Below are 25,417 nucleotides of genomic sequence, written 5' to 3' on the forward strand. Positions count from 1 at the left end.
AAAAAAATAATTCAATGCACTTATTTAAAAGATGTCAAACAAGCTTTAAGTGGCAATTAAGACCGGGCAAACATCCGTTCTGTACAGGAAAGAAATAAACCTTCTCGTATAATCCTGTTGATCAAGTCTGCACTCCTCTGTACGTCGTCGCTTTATCACCTGAAAACACAAACGTGAGCTAGCCGGCGGGTGTGTGCCGGAAACCTCTCCGATGCCTAAGTCAGTAAGCTTGACCAATAGACAAAAGCTCTGTGTATTCAGAAAGCAAAGTTGTGTGTTACCTCTCCAAAGATGATGTTTGTGAGCTTTTATAGGTTTCGTGTGGCACAATCCTAGTAGGACTTTTACTTCTCCATGCAGAGTCCTCCTAGGATTCATACTCTTGAAAGATAATGCTTATCCTTCAACACCCCCTCACTGCTTAAACCAAGTGAGATGGTTTTTACCATGGCCGAACTCCAATATGACCGAAGTAATTACGATCACGCCGAGCCATAGAGTAGACCGAACCGCCTTTAGTTTGGTTCTTCTTTTCACTACTCCTTATCTCGGTTCCTCATGTACAAAGAATGGCGTGGTTAGATCGAGCTACCGAGTAGCAAGGTTCTAACCGGTCTAACCACAATACGTCATGACCGGGATAACTCTGAGACCGGTCTAACTTCAAAGCGTCTTCCAACCGGCCTAACTCCAAGTCGCTTCCGGACCAGAGTAACATTACATTTCTCTCGGGCCGGAGTAACTTTGTACCTCTCTCGGGCCGGAGTAACTTTACGGCCTTTTTTATTCAGCCCTTCATATTGTGGGCCATAAAGACCCATTTCCCAGCTCGGCCCAATTTTCACATAAATTCCCTTCTCAATTGCCCCTTGATTCCATCTGCGCAGCATGATAGGGATTACCTGTCTATCAGCCGAGCTAAAGTTTTAAGCCTTTCCAGCCGAGCTAAAAATCATTTAGCCTTTCCAGCCGAGCTAAAAACTCGTAAACCTTTTCAACCGAACTAAAACTCATACTGGGCTCTAGCTGTCCGGTCAAAACGTCTCTTCAATCACAGTAACTGAAGCGTTTCTCCTTCCCAAGACACGTGGCACGCCCTTACTGGCCTATCGCAGCTGTCACGCCGCCCTCATACTTCGTACAATTTGAACAGTTCCCGTCTTTTGCCCCTTCTCTTTCCACAAAACAACCCCTGGCTAGAGAATTATTTACGCCATTCATTCTTCAACTTCTCTCTCTGAACCTCCATTGCTTCTTCAACCTCTGAGCTCGTGTTCTCCATTGCTGCTGCCCTCATCTCCAGTTCTTGCCTCTTCATCTGGTAAGCACTGCACCTTTATCTTGCTTTCCTTGTTTTCCTACTTTGTTTTGGGTGTTTTTGCAAAACACTTTTTCTTGCTCTATCATGCGTTTTTTAGGAAAAACTTCATAAGAACCTCATGAACTTCATGAAATAATCTATAAAACACTGTTTGATCCATAATTACCATATAACCGAACTAGAAAGTAGTTTGTAGTCAATGTCCTTCTATCAGACTTTAACCCTTCTATCAGACTTTAACCGAACTAGCATTCTATGTCGGTACCAATAGTTTCAATAAGTCAACCACTTTTTGATAGACCTTAGCCGAGGTAAACGAGTCGAACTAAGTCCGAACGTAGCATACTGAAACCTTATCTTTCGAACGAGCTAGGACTTTTGGGGCTAAGCCAGCTTTCTAAGTTTTAGACCGAACTCAGAAAGCTGCCCCTAGAGGCTCAACCGGTCTGACTGAGCCTTTTATTTAACCGAGATAACGAATCGCTTGCCAAGACCGAGATATCGAAACCCCTGCTCAATCCGAGCTACTAAGCATCTTGTTGAAACCGAGACAGAACCTGTAGCATGCACATAGCCGAAGTAGGACTCCTATTTTTTGCTTTTATTTTGTAGCACGGTCCAATGATCTGTGCTTAACCCCTTTGTTTTCCACTTTGCAGACTTAGGTTGCCCAGGCACTCCATTGCGCGCCATACCGAGCTACTGAGCACAATTTTGCCACCGATCTAACTTATTCATAACTTATAAAATAAATGGGGAAGTATAGATTTTTAGTAAATACTCCAGGCGGTCTAGCTGAATTCTGAAAAGATTACAATATACCCGACGACGTCCACCTAATCTTAGCCGAGAAAGATGTCATACCTTGGGGAAACCAGGGTTTTGTACCCTTTACCCTTTTTTCAATAATAGAAATCGGGCTAAGATTTCCAGTCCAACCCCTTATTTGTGAATTCCTTAGGCAAACCAGACTATGCCCAACCCAACTTTCCACAAACTCCTACCGTATAATAATGGGAATAGCCGAACTAAACCGCCAAGCAGGCATCAACCTCGGTCTAGCCGAAATCTTCCACTAGTATTCCATAGGTTTGAAGGAAGACGGCTGGGTGTACTATCTTAGAATACGCCGCCGACGTGAGAAAATAATAAAAATACACCGGATAAAAACTTGAATGACGACGATTTTTTTTGGGTGTCTGGGAACTTTGAGGATCATCAAGCCCGGATTCCTGGCCGAAGTATTAATTGGAAAAAAGGAACACCTGGTATAATTACTTCGGTTTTCTTGCGTGCTTTACTATATTTTGGTTCTCTATTTTTCAGCCGAACTAACAGTTGTCTTCTTTTGTAGATTCTGCCCACCTTCAGTCTCTATACAGTTACCCAGATCTAGCGACCTTACGCGCCGCACTACGGTATCCAGAACGTAGTTGGGCCAAGCTGCTAAAGTTCGAACCGACCTATAGATATAGCGGCTGCCGAAAAGCGAGAGTGACCGACTTTCTGCTAGAGGAGGCCCCCGAACCGGACCTAAACTTGCCAGAAATTAGACTAATCCCACTGACCGCTGAAGAAGAAATGGCCAAGAGAAACAGAGTCAAGGCCCTCTTGACCGAAACCAACAGACCTGAAGTACCGCCACCAAGCCAAACGCAACCTGCCGTTGTGGCCCTTCCTTCTCAACAGCCTTCTTCATCACGCCCATCCAAGCGCGCCCGGTCTACCCCGACCGAGCAGCGTCTAGTGGATGAGGACGAAATCACCCCTCCACCAATTCCACAACTGGAGCCTTCTGACCGTGCTGGCTCTTCCAAGTGGGCACCGAAGCTGAAATTTCAGAACCGCCATATCCAAGATACCGATTCGGTGGTTGCTGAGAAGGATCACTTGATGGCCTTCAACCTTGCCAAGAGTGTTTGCCTTCCCGCAGACATGGAACACCACCAGAACCTGACCGAGCTAAAGGCCATCCGATCGGCCACTAAATCCATGATCCTGGTAAGTGCCCCTCGTCTCTCAAATTTTTCTAACTTTCAGTTCAGTTTCGTCATTGGTTTCTTTCCATTCATTTCAGTCTCTTCAGAAGAGCCAAATTCCCCATCAAAAGGTATTGGAGCTCAGGAAAATGGCTAGGCAGGCCATAGCAGAGGTTGAGGAAAAAACAACCGAGCTGAAGAAGTTTCAACAAAAAACGGCCGAGCTAGAGGCTGAGGTAGCTCGTCTAACCGGACTAGTTACCTCGGCTGAAGCTGACAAACAGAAGGCGTTGATCGTAATGAAAGACAAGTACCTTCTTGAGCTAGTCAAGCTTGAAGGGAAAAAGGATGCCGAAATTGCCGAACTGAAGAAGAAGCTGGGTGATGCCAACGCCGAAGGTTTCAAAGAGGCGGAGGGCCTCTACATTCCACAATGTGAGGGAGCAAAGGACTTATTCTTTAAGTGCGGCTGGAGAAGTGCTGTGCAACAACTCGGATGTGGGCCCGAAACCGAATGCTCCGTAGTACTTCATTCCGGCCTCACTAGCGGAATATGCTGCTTCTGTCCAACAACAATTTTTGCAGGGTTCAGATGATGAAAATGAAGAAAATGAGCCAACTGTTACTCCGGTAGTCAACGAGCAAGGTAACGATCAACCAGCTCGGTTGGAGCCAACGTTTGAAAACCCAACTGTTGAGCCGCCGACTGACGCCGTGCTGCCAGTTGCTACTGAGATTGATCTTCCATCTACAACCGGTGTTCAGGTTGACATTAAAGCCGATCTTGAAGACCTTTTTAATTAATAATTTTTTTTTTAATTTTTTTAATTTTTATTTTTTTACTTCGATTTGTAACCGGGCTGGGAGCCCTTCTCTTGTAACTGCTTTGAACTTGATCAATGAAAATCATCTTTTCTGTTACCACACTTTTTTCGGTTTGAATTGTATGTTTATACTTGTAATGACTTTTCCATGATCTTTTCACTTCCAACTGTTATCTTGCCTTCTAATAGTAGTGTGGCCGAGATACTTTATTCCGGTCTCAGCTGAGCAATCTGACTGAGCTTACTAGCCAACCACTCTTTAGCCGATGTCCTTACTTCAGCTAAAGAGTACTAAAAGTTGGTTTAATCCAGCCAACCACTCTTTTAGCCGATGTCCTTACTTCGGCTAAAGAGTACTAAGAGTTGGTTTAATCCAGCCAACACTTCTTTAGCCGATGTCCTTACTTCGGCTAAAGAGTACTAAGAGTTGGTTTAATCCAGCCAACCACTCTTTAGCCGATGTCCTTACTTCGGCTAAAGAGTACTAAGAGTTGGTTTAATCCAGCTAACCACTCTTTTAGCCGATGTTCTTACTTCGGCTAAAGAGTACCAAGGGTTGGTTTTAATCCAGCCAACTACTCTTTAGTCGATTTCCTTACTTCGGCTAAAGAGTACCAAGAGTTGGTTTAATCCAGCCAGCCTCTAAGTTAGTTTTTCCAGCCAACTTAGAATAAAATGTTTGGTTATTCCGACCAAACGTCCTGCAGCCTGGATCCTTATCCTGGGCTTAGGAGGGGTGTTGGTTTAATCCAGCCAACCTCCAAGTTAGTTTTTCTAGCCAACTTAGAATAAAATGTTTGGTTATTCCGACCAAACGTCCTGCAGCCTGGATCCTTATCCTGGGCTTAGGAGGGGTGTTGGTTTAATCCAGCCAACCTCTAAGTTAGTTTTTCCAGTCAACTTAGAATAAAATGTTTGCAATGTACCTAACTTCACTAAAGCTAACTTTTACAGAGAACAACTTATGCTGAAAAGAATCGATTTGTTTTATTGAGGAAAGAAAAAATTACACATGTTTGAAAGAGGAAAGCTAAAAATAAAATAATTTGAGATTGGCGGTGTTCCATGGCTTAGGGATTGCTTTGCCGTCCTTGTCTTCTAGGTGGTATGCCCCTTTGCCTACTAACCCAACCACTTTGTATTCCCAATTAGGCCCTAGCTTGCCATCTCCTAGCACCAGGGTGTTTCCCATCACTTTGCGCAGCACCCAATCTCCGATCTTGAATTGCTTTGGATGTACTGTTTTGTTGTATTTCCTGGACAACTCTTGTTGATATGAGACAATGTGGACTAGTGCTCTTTCTCTTCTTTCTTCGGCGAGGTCAAGCTCTAATGCTATGGCTTCTCCATTCAAGTCGGGATCAAAATTTTCGCTTCGAATTGTGGGGAGGCCAACTTCTAGTGGAATTACTGCTTCCATTCCGTAGGCTAAGGAGAATGGTGTTTCTCCTGTTGATCGTCGAGGTGTGGTGCGGTAAGCCCATAAAACATGAGGAAGTTCTTCCGCCCACTTGCCTTTTGTCTTCTCTAACCTTTTCTTCAGTCCATCCAAGACAACCTTATTTGATGCTTCTGCTTGGCCATTTGCTTGAGGATATGCCGGTGTGAAATTGTAGAACTCTATCTTATATTCTTCACAAAAGCCTCTAAAAATTTTGCCGTCGAACTGAGTGCCGTTGTCTGATATGAGAGCTTTAGGTATACCGAATCGTGTGATGATATTTTGCTAGACGAACTTCTTCACATCTTTTTCCTTGATTGATGCAAATGCTTCTGCTTCTACCCATTTGTGAAGTAGTCTGTTGCTGCGAGAAAGAACTTTCTATTTCCGGGTGCCGTTGGAAGTGGTCCTACTATGTCCAAGCCCCACATTGCAAAAGGCCATGGGCTGGTCAATGGTAGGAGTTCTCTAACCGACTGATGTATTTGATGTGCGAACTTCTGACATTTCTCGCACTTCTTCACATACTTCTCTGAGTCAGCTTGCATGTATGGCCACCAGTATCCTTGCGAAATGGCTCTGTAAGCTAACGATCTTCCTCCTTGATGACTTCCGCACACCCATTCGTGTATCTCGTATAAGAATGCTTCCACTTTGCTGCGGTGGACACACTTTAGGTAGGGTCTTGAGAATGACTTTTTGTATAATGCCAAAGATGGGGAGAGCCAAAATCACTGTGACTTTGCTCTAATTTTGTTGGCTTCTTTCTTTTCTTCTGGTAGGACGCCATCTTTCAAGAATAGTATGATGGGATCCATCCATGAGGGGCCTAATTTAGCGCAACATACCTCTTCTGCTTCGGGGTCTTCAATGCTTGGTCTTGGTAAGAAGTCGATGAGAAACGGATGAGGGATAGAAGTATCTGCCATTGAAGCGAAGCCTGCTAGTTCGTCTGCTCTGCTGTTCTCTTTCCTGCCTATCTGTTCTATCCCCACTACTTCAAATTTCTTGATCTCTGTTCTGACCAATTCTTGGTACTTGGCCATCCTATCATCCTTTGCTTCATAGTCGCTAGAAATTCGGTTTACCACCATTAATTCGGTGGCCTTCATGTAGTATACTGATTTGAGTCCTGCAAGAAGCGCTTCATACTCCGCTTCGTTGTTTGATGCTGGGAAGCCAAGGTTGATTGCTTGCTCCACAACCAGGCCATCTGGTGAGATGAGGACTATGCCAAGTCCTGCACCATGCCAGTTGGATGCTCCATCCACAAAGAGCTTCCACATCTCACCGACGAACAACTTCCAGCAAGTGGAGGGGTCGGATGATATCGTGGGGTCAAGAATGTTGCCGGTGTTTTCTTCGAGGTTCCTGCTTGCTGTCTGCCCCTCGTTATCTGATTGCACCAAGTCTTTTTTTGTTGGTGAGTCTTGGTTTGGTGTAGCTTGGTTTGCTTCTTCCTTGCTGTCTTTAGTTTGGTCTGCCTTGGAGTCTGACTGAGCACCTTCTGCTAGGGGTTACGTTATTCCGGCGTCAACTTCCATCCCTAGTTCGGTTGTGTCAGTTAGGTCGACTGGGCAGATATGATGACTTCCAGGAGTGAACTCTGCGACGAAGTCTGCCAAAGACTGGGCCTTTACTGCGGTTCTGGGTTGGAACTTGATGTCGAATTGTCCCAACTCTACTGCCCACTTCAAGATTCTCCTAGAAAAGTTCGCCCTCTCAAACAAAGCTTTTAGTGGGAAAGCTGTGAGGACGACTATGGTGTGGGCGTGAAAGTAGTGTGCCAATTTCCTGGAGGCCATCATTAAGGCTAATGCTAATTTTTCCAGTGGCAAGTACCTTGTTTCGGCTCCCAGCAATGTCTTGTTGACATAAAAGATGGGCAGGTGTTGGATTCCTTCTACACGAACCAACATTGCGCTAATTGCGTGCTGAGAGACTGCCAGGTACAAGAAAAGTTCTTCTCCAGGTACTGGGGTAACAAGCAATGGTGGGGAAGACATATATTCCTTCAACCTTTCCAAAGCTCGGTCGCATTCTTCGTCCTACTCGAACTTGACTTTTAAAGCTTGAAAGAATGGTCGTAGTCTGTCTGATGACCGGCTTATGAACCGATTGAGCGCGGCTGCCATGCCGGTGAGATGCTGTACTTCTTTTACTGAGTTTGGTCTCTCCAAATCCTGGATTGCTTTGATCTGTGAGGGGTTTGCTTCTATACCCCGGTTGGTCACAAGGAAGCCCAGGAATTTGCCAGATCCTACTCCGAATGCACACTTAGATGCATTGAGGCGCAACTTGTGCTTCTTCAGGATTTCAAACATCTCTCCTAGGTCCTTGAGATGGTCATTCTCATCCTTGCTCTTGACCACCATGTCGTCGATGTAAGCCTCCATTGTTCTGCCTAACAATGGTTCAAACATCTTGGTGACCATTCGTTGGAATGTTGCCCCTGCGTTCTTTAGGCCAAAGGGCATGACCTTGTAACAGTATAGTCCTCTTGGATTTGAAAAGGATGTGACCTCCTGGTCTGGTTCTTGCATGGCGATTTGGTGGTAGCCTCTGTATGCATCCAGAAAGCTAAGTCGGTTGTGCCTCGCCGTTAGGTCTACCAGTTGATCTATCCGTGGTAGAGGAAAGCTGTCTTTTGGACACGCCTTGTTGACTGTTTTATAATGGACGCAGACACACTACTTGCCATTCTTCTTTGGCACTACGACTGTGTTGGAGATCCATTTTGGGTAGTGCACGTCTCTAATTGCTCCTGCCTCCAGCAGGTTACCTACTTCTTCCGCCACTATCTCGGCATGATGGAGTGCCGATCTGCGTGTGCGTTCGATGATTGGTCTGGCGGATGGGTGGATATTGAGTTGGTGACAGATGAAGTTGGGGTCAATACCTGGCATGTCGTATGGCGTCCAGGCGAATACTTCGATGTTAGAGGTCAAAAATTCCAACACCTCTAATCTTTCAGTGCTGGACAACGACGAACCGAGCAAAAAGAACTTATCCGGGTTCTTTTAATCTATTCTTACCTCTACCAAGTCCTCCACCGCTTTCTGATCAGCCGCTTTGCCGACATCTGCGAATAGCTCATTGCTCTCAGGTTCTTCCACCGAATGAACGTATTCTTTGGCAGCGCGACTGCCATTCACCGTGACGAAGCATTGGTTCGACATGATCTGGTCGCCATAGACTTCTTCAATTACCCCGGTATCGTTGGGGAACCGCATTACTTGGTGGTAGGATGACGCCACTGATCGCATGGCATGCAGCCATGTTCTGTCCAAGATGATGTTGTAAGTGGAGGGGACCTTCAATACCCAGAACTCCACTTGTTTCGTCACACTTCTTGCTCTGACTGGAAGAATTATTTTACCGACGGGCCATTCTGGCATGGTGTTGAATCCAATTAGGGGAGATACGGCAGGCGCCAAGTCTTTGTCTTGCAACTTCAATTGTTTAAATGTTTCGTAGTACATGATTTCACATGAACTACCCTGGTCAATCAGAATCCGCTTGACGTCAAAATCCTTGACTCGAAGAGTGACGACCAGTGCATCATTGTGAGGGCAATATATCCATCCCAAGTCTTTATCCGAAAAAGACATGACGTTTGTTGCCTCTGTCTTCCCCTTCTTGATGGCAGGTTGGGCACTTAGCACCTCTCTAAAGTGCTCAGCCTTTTTGATTGATCCCCTGAGCTCGCATACACGCTCAGGTTCAAAGACTCCATGTATTACATTGATAATCCCTTGAGGTGGGGCGTCGACTGGCATCCCGTTGGGGTTATTATGGTCCTGGGGGGCTGGTTGCGTCCCTCCTTCAATGTACTTATCCAAGTGTCCTGCTGCCACCAGCTCCTCCAGGTGTTGTCTCAATGGCGTGCAATTCTCAGTGCGATGCCCCTTTTCTTTATGGAAGGTGCACCGTGATCTCTCGTCATAGTCCTTCTGCGCTTCCCCTAGTTTGGCTGGTCATCTGACGAAAGGCTCATCTCTTATTTCACTTAGAATTCGGTAGATCGGTTTCTTGAATACCGTGGTTATGGCCGTGCGGACCCTCAACCATCTTTTATCTGGGTCCTCTCCATTGTCTCGCCTGCCACGTCCGTTTCTGTTCTGTCGATCTACTGTATTGACCTTTGCTGAGGTCTTCTTTTCTGGTACTGTGGTCGTGTCAGATTTTGTTTTGGCACGTGCGCCATCCTCTTCTACCCTAATGTGCTAATGCACTCTTTCCATCAAGGCTTCCATGGTGATAGGTGGTGTCATGGTGATTGAGTCCCTTAGTCTATTCCCGACTGGAAGGCCTCTTTTGTACTGTGCAATAGCGAGATTGGTGGGGCAGTCGCCAATTTAGTTGAATGTCTCCCAGTAGCAACTATTGTAGGACCTTAGCGTCTATTTTTCACCCATGTCGATGGAGAGTAACTAGTCAATCTCCACCGGGGTTTTAGTGTTTGTTCTGAACCTTGTGACAAACGCCTCTGCCAATTGCGCCCAGGAGGCTATGCTGTCTTCTGGAAGTTTTTCAAACCAAGTCAAGCCTAGATCGCCAAGGCTTGACGGGAAGAGGATGCACATTAGAGCCTCGTTTCGCCGATATACCGCCATAACCTAGCGGAAGTGGCTTAGGTGAATGTAGGGGTCCGTCTTCCCCTCGTACGTAGTGAATTTGGGCTGAAGGAAGCCTGTAGGTAGGGGCGCGTTTTCAATTGTCGGAACGAACGGCGAGGTTTGCAGCCTTGCTAATGCTTTGTCCGTCGGTTCGTAGGCAGGGCGTGGTAATGGCATTCCAACCTCGACGCTTCCATGCGATCGAGGAGCCAATCGTTGAAGAACAGAAACTCTGCGAGGGTCGCGCGCCCTGGTGTCCTCCTTCCATCGTGCCTTTTCTTCCAACATGGTCCGCAAATCGGATGATCTTGGCAACTCCGTCTGTTTGGATGATGTTTGGTGTGAGTGTGAGGGTCGGTAGGTACTTCCCTCTGTGTAAGACCTCAATGATCTCGTTCTCTCAGACCTGGAGTAACGAGTTCTGGAGGTTCCAGACTGAGTATCGCCTGTCCTGAGGCTTCTACTTTCTGTTTGTGATGGCGTTGAATGCCTTCCATGGTCTTCTGAGCGGCGAGGAGGCGTTTTGTTTTTGCGCCCCTCTCTTATCGCCACTCTTTTTCCCTTCATCTGGCGCTTCAAGGCTTCCATGTCGGCCGCCATCTTCCTTATTAATTCGTCTTGCTCCTTCACGCGGTCCTCCAGGACTTGCGGATCAATCATCCGCCTTTGCTTGTCAGGACTTTGTGAATGAGAGTGACGGGGGCTGTGAGTTCGCCTCTCCCTAGTATCTCTCCTGGAGTTATGTCTTTGGGGCTTCAAGTCCGCCATGGGAGGGATAGAAGGTAATCCTTCACGCCTTGCACCCCCATCTGGTGTTTGTCCGTCGATGGCGGACTGTGGTAATTCTTCAATGTGTGCCATTGTCCCTAAATAGGTAAAGCTTGATCAAGAGGTTTTGTCCTGTCTGTCCTTCCCACAGACGGCGCCAATTGTACGGGAAAGAAATAAACCTTCTCGTATAATCCTGTTGATCAAGTCTGCCCTCCTCTGTACGTCATCGCTTTATCACCTAAAAACACAAACGTGAGCTAGCCGGTGGGTGTGTGCCGGAAACCTCTCCGATGCCTAAGTCAGTAAGCTTGACCAATAGACAAAAGCTCTGTGTATTCAGAAAGCAAAGTTGTGTGTTACCTCTCCAAAGGTGATGTTTGTGAGCTTTTATAGGTTTCATGTGGCACAATCCTAGTAGGACTATTACTTCTCCATGCAGAGTCCTCCTAGGATTCATACTCCTGAAAGATAATGTTTATCCTTCAACACCCCCCTCACTGCTTAAATCAAGTGAGATGGTTTTTACCATGGCCGAACTCTAATATGACCGAAGTAATTACGATAACGCCGAGCCACAGAGTAGACCGAACTGTCTTTAGTTCGGTTCTTCTTTTCACTACTCCTTATCTCGGTTCCTCATGTACAAAGAATTGCGTGGTTAGACCGAGCTACCGAGTAGCAAGGTTCTAACCGGTCTAACCACAATACGTCATGACCGAGATAACTCTGAGACCGGTCTAACTTCAAAGCGTCTTCCAACCGGCCTAACTCCAAGTCGTTTCCGGACCAGAGTAACATTACATTTCTCTCGGGCCGGAGTAACTTTGTACCTCTCTCGGGCCAGAGTAACTTTACGGTCTTTTTTATTCAGCCCTTCGTATTATGGGCCATAAAGAACCATTTCCCAGCTCGGCCCAATTTTCACATAAATTCCCCTCTCATGTTCGATATATTGGGTGGACAGATGCAAGTCTATAATTTTTTTTAAAAAAAAGTCAAATTTTAGATGGGCAATAAATATATAAGTTTCAATCCACGAAACTTGACTAAATCTCATAAAATTAGGAATACTTCATACATATTTTTGTTGGGCAATAAGTATACAAGTTTCAATCCACGAAACTCGACCCAATGTCATGAAATTAGGAATTCTTCATGCATATTATACTATTTATTTAATAAATGAAGTATTGAAATTTAAATTGAACATTAAAAGTAGATTCCTCCCTCTTCTCTCATATGGAATTGGGGTGGGTGTTATACTGTGCATAATAGTCATTGTTATTAGACTCATTTTGAAATTTATTTTAATAATTTAAATCGTTTACTTTTTAAAATATATCGACTAAAACATATTTATAAAAAAAAATTAATTGGATATCAATAATTTTTTCATTAAGTTGTATTTATATTTAAAATAATAATAATAATAATAATAATAATAATAATAATAATAATAATAATAATAATGTATTGGGAAGATGACAGCCCTACTAACATAAACCGTCACAGTTGGTTGTTATTGAAGCATTATTATTACTGTTATTAATATTATTATTCAAAGTAACGGCGAGACTCAATTAGAGATCGAGTATTGATGTACATCTACTCTTGTATCGAGTCCGGATCATCTGCGGTGTTTTCTTGCGGTGGTATCTGCGGTGCCCCAAAACAATAAAATTTCAAAAAAAAAAAAAAGAACCAGAGAAAGAGAAACAGAAGAAGAAAGAACAGAATGAGAGAAAGAGAAACAGGGAAGAAGAAAGAGGGCATCCCCAATCTTCAATATCTTAACATCTCAAGAGACAAAATCGAAGGAAATTCAAAACCCATTTTGATTCTTCATTCATTGAATCACATTGATTTGTCAAACAATAAAATGACTCTTTTTTTTTTTATTTTTAATAAACCTCTCACTCAACAACTTCAATGGTCAAGAGATTTGGAAACTTTGCTTTTCTTCATGCTCATAATTTCAATATCAACATTTCAAACACCCAAAATTTCATAAATTCATCTCACAAATCACCCAAAATTATATAAAATCAAAGAAATCTGAAAGATTATAAAACCAAAGAAATCAAATATATATATATATATATATACATAAAATAGAAAGAAGCAGAACTTATTCCAGTCGACATTCGTCCATCATCGGTTGTCACCGGTTGAATATCAATCAAGAAAGAAAAATAAACCCAAAACTGAGATTGAAAAAATATGAGCGAAACATGATAAACAACAACAAATAATCGAAAGAGTGTTTGGGACAAACATGATAAACAACAAATAATCAAATAGATATGTACATTTATGATGAATATCATTGAAAAAAAAGAAAAGAAAACCAAAAACTAAAAACCCAAATTGTCCCCATGAGGGTTCAAGAGAGAGAAAGCCGAAACAATTATGAAAATAATGGTATTTATAGAGAGAGAAGCATATAGGCTTGTAGAGAGAGAACATGAGGAGGAAAAACAGGGGAAGATGAGAGGGTTAGTTCGGATCATCTTCCGTCGCCGTCGTTTGGCCTTGCTGCTGTTGTCGCCTAGCTTCGTCTCGCCCTCGTCTTTGTGGCCTCACTTCATCGCCGTCTGTGGTGTATAGGTTAGGTTCTCAACTCTTAATGAAAATGACAACCAAAAAAAAAAAAAAAAACTCAAAACGACGTCGTTTTGAATCATGGCAGAAAACACCGCAGGAAAACACAGCAGAGGATCTGAACTTGTATCCTCGCGTATCAGTCCAAAACCTTCCAACCTTCATCTACGGTTTTTTTTTTAATGCATAATTTTAATTTTCTAAGTCATAAAAAAAAAATAAAAAAAATATCATAGCTAAATATAACATAAGGTATAAAGAATTTGAGTCATAATTAAAATAATATCATAACTAAAAAAAAATATATATCATAATTAAGGTGCATATGGTACATCTTTTTAAAATGGTGTATATTAAAATTTGCCTAGATTTATATATAGGGTAAATTATATTGACACCCCCTGAAGTTTATGTTTATTACAATTCCTCCATCACATTTTGGAAATTACATCCCTCTTCCTGAGGTTTAAAGTTTCATTACAGATTGCTCCCTTAGTTAGTTGACTGTTAAGTCAACTAACAGATATTGCTGATATCAGCAATTTAATTTTTTAAAATACCAATTTTGCCCTCACTGGGTAAATTACATTGACATCCCTCACATTATAAAAATTACAATCCTCTTCTCAAGGTTTAAAGTAGCATTACCAATTGCCCCTCGGTTAGGCTAAGTTTGGGATACTCAAAAAAAGTTAAAAAGCCAAAAAGTTACTCAAAAAGTTAAAAAGTTAACACTATTCACCAAAAGTCAACAATTACGGCTGCACAACTCCCAATTCTAATTTTCTTCTACAAACCAATTTTTACAATTTTTTATTATACATTTTTCCATAAAAAGTCAAAAAGTTAACCCAAACATCCATATTTTTTCCCTCAACTTTTTAGTCCAAAAAGACAAAAAGTAGATTTATTTAGGACACCCCAAACAACCCCTTAGTATTAGTAGAAAAAAAATGAAATGGAAAAAAAAAATTATTTGAAAAAAAAAATTAATTAAAAAAAAATTGTTAGTCAAATTTTTAAATTTCTGTTTAAAAACCAAGGTAAACTCATTTTTTGAATTTACGTTTTTTTTCTTAAATTTACAAACTGAGACAACCATTTATAAACCAAAAAAATTATCAATCAAGTTTTTATGATGGTTTTTAAAATTTTTGTAAACATAAATTGAAAATTGAAAACGAAATGGTTACCAAACAGGCCTCAGATGGTAAAAATATCATAAAATTAACAAATAATTAAATAAGTTATCAACATAAGAAGTGACTTATCAAAAGATTCTTAAGTTATGTATAGTTTGATTTTTAAATTTTTTTAAAATTAAAAATTAATTTGGTTAAGAAATAAATAATAAAAAATAATTATCATATTTATATAATTTTAATCTTTCGAGTGGTTAGAAATAATTTTTTACAAATTAAATATATTTTTTCATATTTATTTTTAAATATCAAGGGAGACCCGTATTAAATTAAAACCTCAGGGGGGTGTCAGTGTAATTTACCCTTTAAAGTATATATAAAGGTTAAAGGTAAATATATCATTTTAACTTAAAAGTTAATACCGTCAAATAATTACACTGACAAGGGGGTTGGTGTAATTTCTCAAATGTGAAGAGAAACTATAATAAATATAAATTTCAAGAAATGTCAGTGTAATTTACTCATATATATATATATATATATATATATATATATATATATTCCCTGTATATGTATTCTCTTTTTTTATATTGAGCTGGTTTGAAAAGTTAGCAATTATAATTGATTTTTTAATTTTGTGACTATTTTAGTATGATTAAAAAATTTTGTTGAGATGATGTATAGTTTGATATTTTATTTTTTATAATTGATTTGATGATTGTGTAAAAAAAAAAACATAATTATAATTTAAATATAATATTTCATGTTATAGACTATTTTAACTTATTTTATTTTATTAGTTAATTTGAACCTAAATCTACCTATCTAAAAAAGAGCCCGTGAAAAAGAGTTGATTGGAAAGTATTAAATAAGTATATTTTTAAGTTTTTTTTTAAAAAATTATAAAAAGAAGTAAAAAAATAATATAATTTTAAAAAATAAATAAATAAGAAGATAAAAAAAAATATTCAAACGGTAGCACCTTCCAAACAAGCCCTAAGGTGGCGAACACCCCATTATTCCATTCATTGATCTTTTCCAAATTCTGTCTGTCCTTTAATTTCTGTGTGTCTGCCGAAGTTGGTTGGCTTGGCTGGTTGTTTTGAGTGAGAGAAAGAAAGAAGCAAAATTGTAATTGTAGTAGTTGTTGTTGTTGGAGAAGTTTGGAAGTGAAGAAGAAGAAGAAGAAGAAGAAGAGATGTTTAAACTGAGCAACAACCTGATTGGGATTCTGAATTTTCTGACATTCCTCTTCTCCATACCAATCCTGTGGGCAGGAATATGGCTGAGCCGACAGGGGTCAACAGACTGCGAGAAGTTCCTGGAGAAGCCCCTCATCGCTATTGGGATAGTCCTGATGGTGGTCTCTCTCGCCGGTCTCATCGGCGCTTGCTGTCGGGTCTCATGGCTTCTCTGGTTCTACCTCCTCGTCATGTTCCTCCTAATCCTCCTCCTTTTCTGCTTCACCATCTTTGCCTTTGTCGTCACCAACAAGGGAGCCGGAGAGGCTTTGTCAGGGAAGGGCTACAAGGAGTATAGACTCGGGGACTACTCCAATTGGTTGCAGAAGAGGGTTAATAGTACCAAGAATTGGACCAAGATCAAGAGTTGCTTGCAGGACGGTAAGGTCTGCCAAAGCTTGATTGATGCTGGCTCTAACACCACGGTTACCCAGTTCTATCTCGAGAATTTGTCCTCTGTTCAGGTATATATATATATATATTATATCATATGCTCCTTTCATGTGATTTCTCTTTCTTTTTCTCTGATTTATTTTTAATTTTTGAAACTTTTTTAAGGTTTCACTTTAATATGTCATATTTAACTGCAACTTTTGTTACTTTTGGAATTTTCATGGTTATATACTTTGCTGTTGATGCCTTCCATCATTAGATGAGGGATTTCTTTGAAAAATCTAAGAACATGGTGTGTGTGTGTTTGTTTTTTTCTCTCCATGTCCATGCTACTCAAAATTTTGGTTGTCATGGAAGATTGTTTAATTGATTCTTTTTATTGTGTTCGAATTTGCTTTACATACTGATTGGTTAATGGTATAGGATTTGTGGGTGTTGAGTTCTTGATGAATTTCAGTTACCGTTACTATTCTTCCTTTAATCTTGTGCGTGCTAGGGTAACTTTCGTACTGCCATTCAATTGATGACTTCTAGCATTTTCTCTTTAATGCGACTCTTGTTTCTTGGCTTAGCAATTTCTTGATTGCTTTAGTTCTCCTCTGCCTTCTTAAGTTCACCTGCAGTGTGATTCTGTAACACCACTTTTTGCATTTAAGTTTTCTTCATACAAATTAGCGCCCTTGGCTCTGATTTAGCTGTTGCATTTGACCTTTCTTGTTGGTTAATCTTTATCTTTTGGGGTTATTTTTAATTTTCTCTTCTTATGGAAGGGGGTGGGGTTGGGGTGCTTAAAGTTTAGTACTTGGTTCAATTTCTGCAGCATATTCTAACTCGACTAATTGGTTTCATATGGGTTTTGTGCAGCAGTTGAGTTGGAATAATTGTGTGACGCTATCATAATTTAATTTAAGCTTTCTTTTGCTTCTTCAGGAATTTTCTTCAATGCCAACATTTAACTTTCCAAGAAATCAAATAGATATATAATTTTACTTACAAATGTATGTTGTGTTGTTCTATTTTGTTTCATTTTTTATTTATTATAAATAAAGTAGTAAGCATCTTCTGATGTATTTCTATATGGTTGTTTTGTTTTGTTTGGTATTTGTTGTGTTCCTTTGCAGTCGGGTTGCTGCAAGCCTTCAAATGACTGCAATTTCACGTATATTAGCCCAACCAACTGGACAACCTCAGCCATATCTTCTTATACAAATTCAGATTGCAAGCTGTGGAACAATGACCCAAGTATTCTGTGCTTTGACTGTCAATCATGCAAGGCTGGGCTTCTGGATAGTATCAAGCATGATTGGAAGAAGGTGGCTGTGATCAACATTATATTCCTCGTCATCCTCGTCATTGTCTACTCAATTGGTTGCTGTGCCTTCAGGAACAACAGGGAACACAATTTTATGTGGAAAAGACGGCCCTGAAACTCGCTCTGAATGTATGGATTTCCACTAGTTGTTACTATGTTATTAGCCGCATAGCCGTGAGGTTTTATTAGGGCTTAGGGCTTCAACTGATCTGGTCTGTTGTATTCTATACTAGTCTCTGAAGAATCTGTACTCAGTTGCTTTCTTTCTTGTATATTTCTGTCTATTACTTTTCTTATTATCAGTTTTATCTGTTATTTGACATATATTCTATGGAGGCTTTGGTTGCATTCCCTGTGTCTATATGCATATAATTAAATCACATAAAAATTATTAAAATCTCATTTCCTTTGTTGGCTCGCCATTATTGTGCTAGTGCTAGGTTAAAAACACTAGAACCGACTGCTGGTAGGTGCATTCTGTGGTTTATATGTAACTCAGCTCAAAGAATCCTTTATCCCAATTATTTGAAGATTGGCTAGATGAATCTCATGTTCTTAATTTAAAATAATTATGTCATTTTTATAACCTCCCTAGTTTTCATCTGCTTTTACGGCTCTAATCTAATGGTGGATTAAATCATTCAGACACATTAATTGGTCTATAACATACATCATCATACCACCTAATGTGGTAGTGGTGACCCTCTGTTTAATTAGGCCAAGTTTGGGAAGACTAAATAAGTGTACTTTTTGACTTTTTATGAAATATGGATTGGATTTGGGTTGGGTTTGAAGTGATGTGTTAGAGAGGTGATGTGACTTAAATAAGATGATGTGACTTAAATAGGATAGTGATTTTTTGACTTTTTGAATTTTTTGGAGGATGTCAAACTTGGCCTTAGTATGGGATGGCTTGTTTATTAAAATTGGAAGATAAGCTTGATATCTATGGTCATGTATAGTAGATGATAATAATGTATGGTGGTTAGCTTGTTTACTTCACTTGATTTAGCGGGTCCTACATTCTTTATTCAAAAACAAATGACTTTTTGTTGTGTGATGGGAGTGTCATCATTCAGTGTTGTGTTGGGACTCTTAAATATAAAACTGAAGTGGGGTTGAAAATTTCAAGGTGTTTGAGTGGTGTGGAAGAAATATAGAGATTACCTAATTTCATAGGACAATGTAGGTCTGTTGTTGTCATGACTCATATGAGACTTTGTAGATATGTAGCTAGACTTCTTTTTGGTGGGGTTTACGTTTATGTATGTAAACTGAAGTAAACACACAAGCCAAGCCAAAAGTAAGCATTATTGGACTTGGTTTCACATTAGTCAAATTGGGCGAACAAAATTCTTCACTCTTATCTACTATTAAAACAGAGACGTTTTACTGTTTTAAATGGGTTTCATCTCATTGTTACAAAACTATGATCTATTTCCAATGGGAGCACACATTTAAACATTATGCCTAGTGCTCTTTTACAATGTTATTGAAAGCCAAGTGAAATCGTGTAAACACATATTAGTATTTTTACTAACTCATTCAGATTCACATGATCAACTTTTGCTGATTTCTCATGACAATAAGGGTTCCTCCAAATCATTATTGTAAGTCATCTTCTTGGAAAATTCATCTTCCACCAAGATCTGTACATTTGTTGCCTGATCATTTTGCGACTTTGGTAGTTCTTCAAGGTCTTTGGCTTTTCCCCATAGCACAACATATAATCCAACATTCATACAAACAGCACCTATGAGGCTGAAGTGAAACCAAAGCCAATTTTAGATCTGAATTTGTTCCGAGAAAATGCTCAAAGACAAATCTAATTCAATACTAAAATTAATAATCATTCCTGCCGTTATAGATCTCTTCGTGTAGAAATATTGAAGCAAAGATGGTTACTATAACGGTGGCTAGAGGGCTGAACATAGCACAGAAGAGCGGACCTCTACGGGAAATGCACCATGCTTGAACAAAGAGGCTTACTGCTGATCCTATTATTCCCTATTGGTTAATAATTCCATTTAAAGAATCAAACTCAGTGATCTTCATATTTAATAAAAAAAAAAAAAATCATGTTTGAATTTATTTATTTGTTTGTTTTGAAGTTATATATATTTGATATTTCATGTTTGAAGCTGTTAATATATAATGTATATATATAATGTATATATTAAATATATTTATGCAATCACAGCTAGATATAGGATTAGAATAGGATTCTTCTGCTTTCGGCTGCTTTCGGTCTCTTTTCCTTTTTATATGTTTTGTATCTCATGATGATGTTTCTTACTCTTTTAATACACATTGAAATATAGAGCTTACTTGCTCTTTCAATATCACTCTCTCATATTTTTCATGGTATCAGAGCACAGGTATTTTGCCTAGTCTCTTCTTCCGCTGGATCACATTTTTTGTTTGGTAGATTGTAGCCTATCTCGTCCTTCTCTCAATTACAGATTGGACCACACCAGACCCTTCGTCTCCTCACGACGAATCCAAATCCACCAGATTCATCCTCATTCAACGTTTCACGCGCCTCCACGCGCCGCTAGAACTTTCAGCCACGCGCTTCCTCGTTCTCAGACGCGCTCTACGCGCCTCCTATACTTGTCCCGTGCTATTGTGCGTCGTGGCCTCCTCTGCTAACGTGAGCCGTGTGTTTCTGACGTCAGCCGACGTCAGCCCTGGATGCTTTCGTGCGCCGCTTGTTCTCCTCTGCTATCGTACGCCGCGCCCTTCTCTGCTAACGTGCGCCGCGCCTCTGCAGTCGTGACATCATCCTGTTTGACTTTGTTTGACCAACATTGTTGACCAGCACAGTCAACTCCCTTTGACCGGCCAATTTAGTGCCTTCTGGTCATATTTTTGGGTCAATTCACTCCTTTTCCACTGATTTTGACCCTCTGAATTTACTGGTAACCTCGGATTTTTCAGATTCTACCTCGATAGTACTGCTCTTCCCTCATGGATCGCCTGGACTCCTCTAACCACCCTATTTCCGTTGTTCTTGACGGGACTACCTATGTCTTATGGGCACAAGCTATGTCTGGGTTCCTCAAAGGAAAGAAACTTTGGCGCATCATCACTGGGGATGTGTGCAAACCCATCCAAGCAACCACGGAATCCGCTGCCACCACGGAATCCGCTGCCAAATATGTCGACCGTCTGGAGGATTGGGATAGTAAAAACTATCAGATCATCACTTGGCTTCGCAATACTTCTATTACGTCCATCAGTCTTCAGTTTGGTCGGTTCCAACTTGACTCTGCTTCCTCTCCAGCCAAGGTCATCTGGGATTTTTTACAAGAACGCTATCAAACTACTGGCCTTGCTCACCAATATCAGCTTCTGAGTCATCTTCACCGTATGCGCCAAGATACAACTTAGACCATTAATGATTTCCTCTCCCAAATGTATTATGTTTGGGATCAGCTCGCTCTTTCTGAACCTCCATGGGATTGTACTAAGGATGTTGCCTTGTTTACTACTTACCGTGACCAACATCGCTTGGTTCAGTTTCTCATGGCTCTCACTCCCCGTTTTGAGCCAGTACGCGCATCTCTCCTTTATCGCACTCCTTTACCAACTCTTAAGCAAGTAATTTCTGAACTACTGTCCGAGGAAACCAGGTTTGGTACTCTCTATCTGCACCCTATGGACTCTGTTCTTGCTACTCCCCAGAGTCAGAGTTCTCCTTCACCACCTTCACTGCAGAAGTCAACTCTTTGCAACTACTGTCACAACCGCAGTCTTCCATCGACTCATCTTCTGGTTAATTGTCCAGTTCGTCTTTGTCGATTTTGCAACAAGACTGGTCCTGGTCATCTCCAGCAAGATTGCTTTCGTAATCCCACCCATGCCTCTCGCAATGGTCCTTCCACCGGGCATTTTTCCCGCAGCAACTCTCACCGTTCTGGGACTCCGTTTAAACCAATGCCTGCTCAACGCACTGCTGCTGCTGCCTCAGAGGATTTACCTTCCTCTATCCCTATAGACCCTTCCACTCCAGTCTTCTCTCAAACAGATGTCGAAGCCATGTTTCAACATTTTTGGCAGAATTTCGGTACTCCTCCATCTACTGCTTTGTCTGTCACCGCAGGTAACACTTCCTGGTACTTTGACTCCGCTTGTTGTAATCACATGACCTTTGACCCTACTGTTTTTACTCCTCTCTCTTCTACTCCTCATGTTCCTTCTATCCATACTGCTGATGGGTCTCTTCTGTCCGTAAGTCATGTTGGTTCTGTTTCCACCTCTCACTTATCTTTATCACATGTATATCTTATGCTTACTCTTACTTTAAATCTTATCTCCATTAGTCAATTATGTGAGCGTGGTCTAACTGTTACCTTTTCTCATACTGGTTGTTTGGTGCAGGACCCTCGGACGGGGCAAACTCTTGGGATAGGCCGTAAGCATGGACGTCTCTACGAACTCATCCATCTTCATGTTCCGGATTCCTCTCAGATCACCGCTCCTACCACTGCTACCACTGCTCCTCCTTTATCTCCTTTTCAGCTTTGGCACTGTCGTTTAGGCCATCTTTCTGTTGGTCGTTTAAAATCTTTAATTTTTAGTGGTCATTTAGGTCCTGTAAGTTCTGATGCTTTAGATTGTGTGTCCTGTCAACTTGCCAAACAACCTGCTTTGTCGTTTAATAAAAGTGACTCTGTTTCTCTTGCACCATTTGATCTCAAAACACATAACTAAACAACTTTTCTTATTTCAAAACTCATTTCAAAAATTCAAAACTCTATTTAAAATTCTTTTCAAAACTTATAATTAAACAAATTTTCTCTTCTCAAATCATGATTCCGTAACTCACAAATTTAAAATACAATTTTATTTTCAAATCATAATTCTAAAATTAAACCAAAAGCGACATTTATTTATTTATTTATTTTTCTATTTCTTTTACTTCCTACCATTTTAAACCTAACCAAACTGAACCTAAGAGTAGTTGCATAGGAAATTGTACAAACTTAAAAGCTGTCAAAATTGAAGAAAATTTATTTTATATATGAACCAAAATACCCTTTTGTGTTTTCTTTCGTTTTATTCTTTAATTTTATTGTTTTTTTTTGGACCTTTTACCCTACTTTTGTTTTTTTGTTTTTAAATATTTTTTTATTGCTTTTTACGTATTAAGAACATAATAAGGTTTTTTTTTTTTTTTTTTTTTTTGTGACAAGGAGAAATAGATTTTTATTTTTATTTTTTGGTTGAAATATTATAGTATCATTCATCAATATTATTATAATCTTTTAATTTATTTTATAACGAAATATGGCCTTCCAAATTAAGGAATTATTATTTTTGTTTGTAGCAAAAATGCCTTGTAGTCTTAAACACAGCCATGTTTTATTCTAATATAATATAATCTGTTTTTAAAAATAAAATAAAAAGTAAGGGTAGTTTTGTCATGTCCAACAAAAATTATAGTTAAAGGCCTGATTTCCCTCCACTCCCAAATCAGACTGACGGGAGGGTGCTGTTGGGCTCGTGGGGGCTCACCATGAGTCCCATTTTGATAATCCAAACTATTCAATGTGTAGAACTCGTCAAGTACTATATGTCTGTAAAACATCACGTTGATCGGATATCGATAGCTACGTGATCAAATCAGTTTTTTATAAAAAAAAATAGACAGTGAAAAAATAAACGATTGATAGAAAACTGATCCGATGAGATAGCTATCGATATCCGATCAATATAATTTTTACAGGCATATAATACTCAAAAAGTTTTACATATTAAACGATTCAAATTATCGAAACGAGACCCGTAGTGGACCCTCACGAGACCCATAATGAGTCCCTACGAACCCAACAATATCCTTCAATCTGATCTGAGACTAGAAGGAAGCCACTGCCTTAGTTAAACTACCAAATTTACTTTTATTTATGTTCAACCATTTTCCATACAAATAGAAGTAGTTAAGGGCATTAAATGTTTTCGTAATACGTTTCCTAGACACAATAAAAAATAATAAATTTAATTTTAGATTTTTTCTATTCAAAAAGTTCACACTTTAAAATATTTTATATATACGAACAAGCACTTGCAAAATGACTATATTACCTATGTGTATATATATGGTTTACGTGGTGAAAATGGACAAACCAAGCCCTTCCCCCCCTCTCTCTCTCTCTCTCTCTCTCTCTCTCTCTCACTTCTCACTCACAAATCCGGTGCCTTTGCAACGCCACCAGAGTTCGACACCAACTTCCCTATCTACCGACTGCCATTACGAACGAAGAACCACCTCCGTTGTATGTCTCTCCGCTACCGTCGTCGTCGTCTTCTATCTCTCTCTGTCACCGCCGCCATCCCCCTCTAATTCTCTGAGATCCTCTCAGATCTATTCTCTCAGACGATCTGTCGTACCCAACGACGACGTCAAGCATCAAAACTCTAGCGTCGATCTGAGAGAAATAGAGGAGGAGCATGAGGAACTACGACGGTAAAAGCTTGAAGAAGTTCTTACTTTTTTTTTTGGTAGACCTTAATAATTGGACATATATTTTTAACAGATAGGGAAAAAAAATTAAACAAATAATATTTTTTAACAAATAAAAAAAATGAACAAATAGCAGATAAAAAAATTCACAGATAATTTTTTTTTATAGATTTTAGACAGATAGTAAGAGAAACTCACAGATTTTGAACAGATAGAGAGATAAATCCATACATTTTGAACAGATTGGGGAAAAAAAATTAACAGATACATATAAATTTGAACATATAGTCAAAAAAAAATTGAACAGATTGAAAATAATTTAAATAGATATAAATTTGAATAGATAGTCAAAAAAGTCAACAGATAAATTAAGCGGTAAAATTGAAAACAAAATGTCCTCCAAAACTAATAAGAATTTCTCATCAAACTATTTTATAAAAGGTGGACCTTTTATCAACAAAAAAAAATATCTACTAAATCTAATGCCTTGAACAGTTACTAGAGTAGACTTTTCAACAATTTTCTCTAAAAAATACTCCTTATGTTAAGGATTCGTTTGGAAAGTGGGTTGGCTTTTTGACTTTTTAACTATTTTAGCCTGGGGCTAAAAAGCCTCGTTTGGAAAGGGCTTTTTAATTTTTTATTTTTATTTTTATTTTTTTTTGTGACAGAAAGAATGTAATGATTATGAGTTAAATGTGATATTTTGTTTTATTAGGTTAAAAAGCCTATTTTATCTTTTTGAAACTAAAATAGCCCTAAACCCAACTTAACCTATCTTCCCAAACAGACGCTAAGTGTTAACTTTTCTATTCAAAAAAAAAAAAAAAAAAAAAGAAAGAAGTTAATTGGATAGAAAAGAAAGTGAGGTTTGAATATAAGGACTTAAGGTTAATAAAAAAAAGAAAAATGCCTCATATACCCACTGGGGGTCGACCCCCAGTGAGGTGGCAGTCCATTATTGGCCAAAAAAAAAACTGTTTTTTTTTTTTTTTTTTTTTTTAAGTTTCAACCAGTGGGGGCGCGACACCTCACTGGGGGTGCGACCCCCACTGGGGGTATGCAGCACTGCTGTAAAAAAAAAATACTCTTTTTGCTTGAGTAATACATAACATATAATTAGTAATCTATTTAATTTTTACTTATTTGAATTGAACACGTGTTACATGTTTCAGCCACAAATATATATATATATATATATATATATGCAAATTACAATTATTCAAAACTTCTAAAATTATATCACATCATTTGTTAGTACACTAATTAATATATCAATTAATACATATAATATTATTCAAATCCTT

General features: G+C 39.6%; 1 protein-coding gene across 1 annotated transcript; it reads left to right on the plus strand.

The window, feature by feature from the left end:
• The first annotated feature begins 15,583 nt into the window (after positions 1–15,583).
• LOC114289762 (tetraspanin-8) lies at positions 15,584–17,992 on the plus strand. The gene is made up of 2 exons (XM_082896652.1): positions 15,584–16,403; positions 17,454–17,992. Exons 1-2 carry the CDS (start codon positions 15,897–15,899, stop codon positions 17,757–17,759), a joined length of 813 nt encoding a protein of 270 aa, XP_082752778.1. The 5' UTR covers positions 15,584–15,896; the 3' UTR covers positions 17,760–17,992.
• Positions 17,993–25,417: the final 7,425 nt, after the last annotated feature.

Source organism: Camellia sinensis, chromosome 12, assembly GCF_055761805.1.
Source record: "Camellia sinensis isolate YWXY chromosome 12, ASM5576180v1, whole genome shotgun sequence".
Classification (NCBI taxonomy): domain Eukaryota; kingdom Viridiplantae; phylum Streptophyta; class Magnoliopsida; order Ericales; family Theaceae; genus Camellia; species Camellia sinensis.